Genomic DNA, 1,571 nt, shown 5'->3' on the forward strand with positions numbered 1-1,571 from the left:
GGCCGCCTGCGGGATCGCGGTGGAGCCCACGAGCACAGGGGCAGCCGTGGATTTCCTGTTGTTCTGAACAACGAGGAAACCACAGCAACGGGGGCATCGCCGGTGGAAACGACAAGAGCCAACGAAGGGATCTCCCCGTCGCCTGTTGGTGCATTCACACCCATCGTGGGCGTGGAAATGGCTGCCCATGGAGGCTCACAGACCTGTCGGGCATTAAAGTCCCCAGGTCTCCCTCCATCTCAGCATCTGCCATCCGAAAATGGCCAACGAACCGGCCCAGTCCGACGGCCTCAGTTTCCTCAGTGAGTTTCCAATGCGCCAAGCTCAACGCCCGATGAAGAGAAACCCTCTGACAATGATGAGGCTTGCCCGTCAAGCCACTCAAGCTCCGCGAGACATTTGGAAAATTACGACTCAGATGAGTCAGCCATTGACACCCCAACCAACAACTCACCAGATGCTCCCATCCAGGCCACTTATACCGAGAAGGCCGTCAAACCTCCCATCCAAGCGCCGTCAACCAAAGATCTTGTCAAGACGGGTTTGATCTTTGAGGGAAGCTCAGTGAATGAACTCGCCTCCCGACCCGGCGATTCCACCAGCAAGACGACTGAGGACGACAGATCCCCCCCACCACCCGCTCAAGGTATTGCGAACTCAGCTCACCAGACTCCCTTGATCGCTCCCTCGATCGTGTTATTGGATGGTCCGCCGAGCTCATGGGATTCGAACTCAGCTCACCTGACTGCCTCGATCGCTCCCTCAATCGTGTTATTGGATGGTCCGCCGAGCTCATGGGAATCCTCCGCGCCCGCAGAAGGACAGGCGAGACAACCTGTTTTCCCTGATGTTGTGTTGTTGGATGGTCCCCCAAGTTCCTGGGATTCAAACAGTGCCCTCAGAAAGCGGGCCCAAACACCAAACTATCCTCCTCCACCGACACCAAGACCCCGCCGCTCAAAATAGTTGTTTGGAAGCTTTTATTTTCCACTTTTCTCCTTTGTATCTACTACTCCATGGAATGATAAACCAATGAATACACACTTGTTTTTTCACTCTACACTGGCTCTTAGATTACTTGTGTCTCTCTTTCAATACTCAGTAATATATATATTTATATATATTGAACTGAAACTGCTAGTGAGTGTCCAATTGAGGTCAAATTTAAGCTGTGGCAGAGGCACTCTAAGCTGTGGCAAAGGCACTCTAAGCTGGGGAGGAGGCACTCTGAACTGATGTGGCAGATGGACTCCAAACATTGTTATTATAAGATTCACATCATATTTTCTCAAAACAATCATATAATTTTTCATAAAAACACCTGTCAACTGTTTGGTTATCTTATTAGGCTACTCTGCTCCTATTTGATAATTATAGATCAAACAATAAGACTAACTAAGAAATCAACTACGCAGTCTTGATTTCTTACTGTATCAGGCATTGCATTCATTTCTTTTTCTGCAATTTTTTCAAATATTCACGTTGTTCTACCACTCTACCATGTAAAAATTCACGTTTTGCCACCACTCTATCATATTCCTTCTTCACAGTGTTGATGGTCTTTTCAAAAG

The 1,571-nt window shown here is 48.4% G+C and overlaps 1 protein-coding gene across 1 annotated transcript; it reads left to right on the forward strand.

Moving 5' to 3' along the window:
- Nucleotides 1-259: 259 nt before the first annotated feature.
- Nucleotides 260-966, forward strand: PtA15_1A171 (uncharacterized protein; the record flags this gene model as incomplete). Its single annotated transcript, XM_053165170.1, has 2 exons — nt 260-302; nt 419-966. 2 exons carry the CDS (start codon nt 260-262, stop codon nt 964-966), a joined length of 591 nt encoding a protein of 196 aa, XP_053016388.1.
- Between the last annotated feature and the right edge of the window lie 605 nt (nt 967-1,571).

This window comes from Puccinia triticina, chromosome 1A, assembly GCF_026914185.1.
Source record: "Puccinia triticina chromosome 1A, complete sequence".
Classification (NCBI taxonomy): domain Eukaryota; kingdom Fungi; phylum Basidiomycota; class Pucciniomycetes; order Pucciniales; family Pucciniaceae; genus Puccinia; species Puccinia triticina.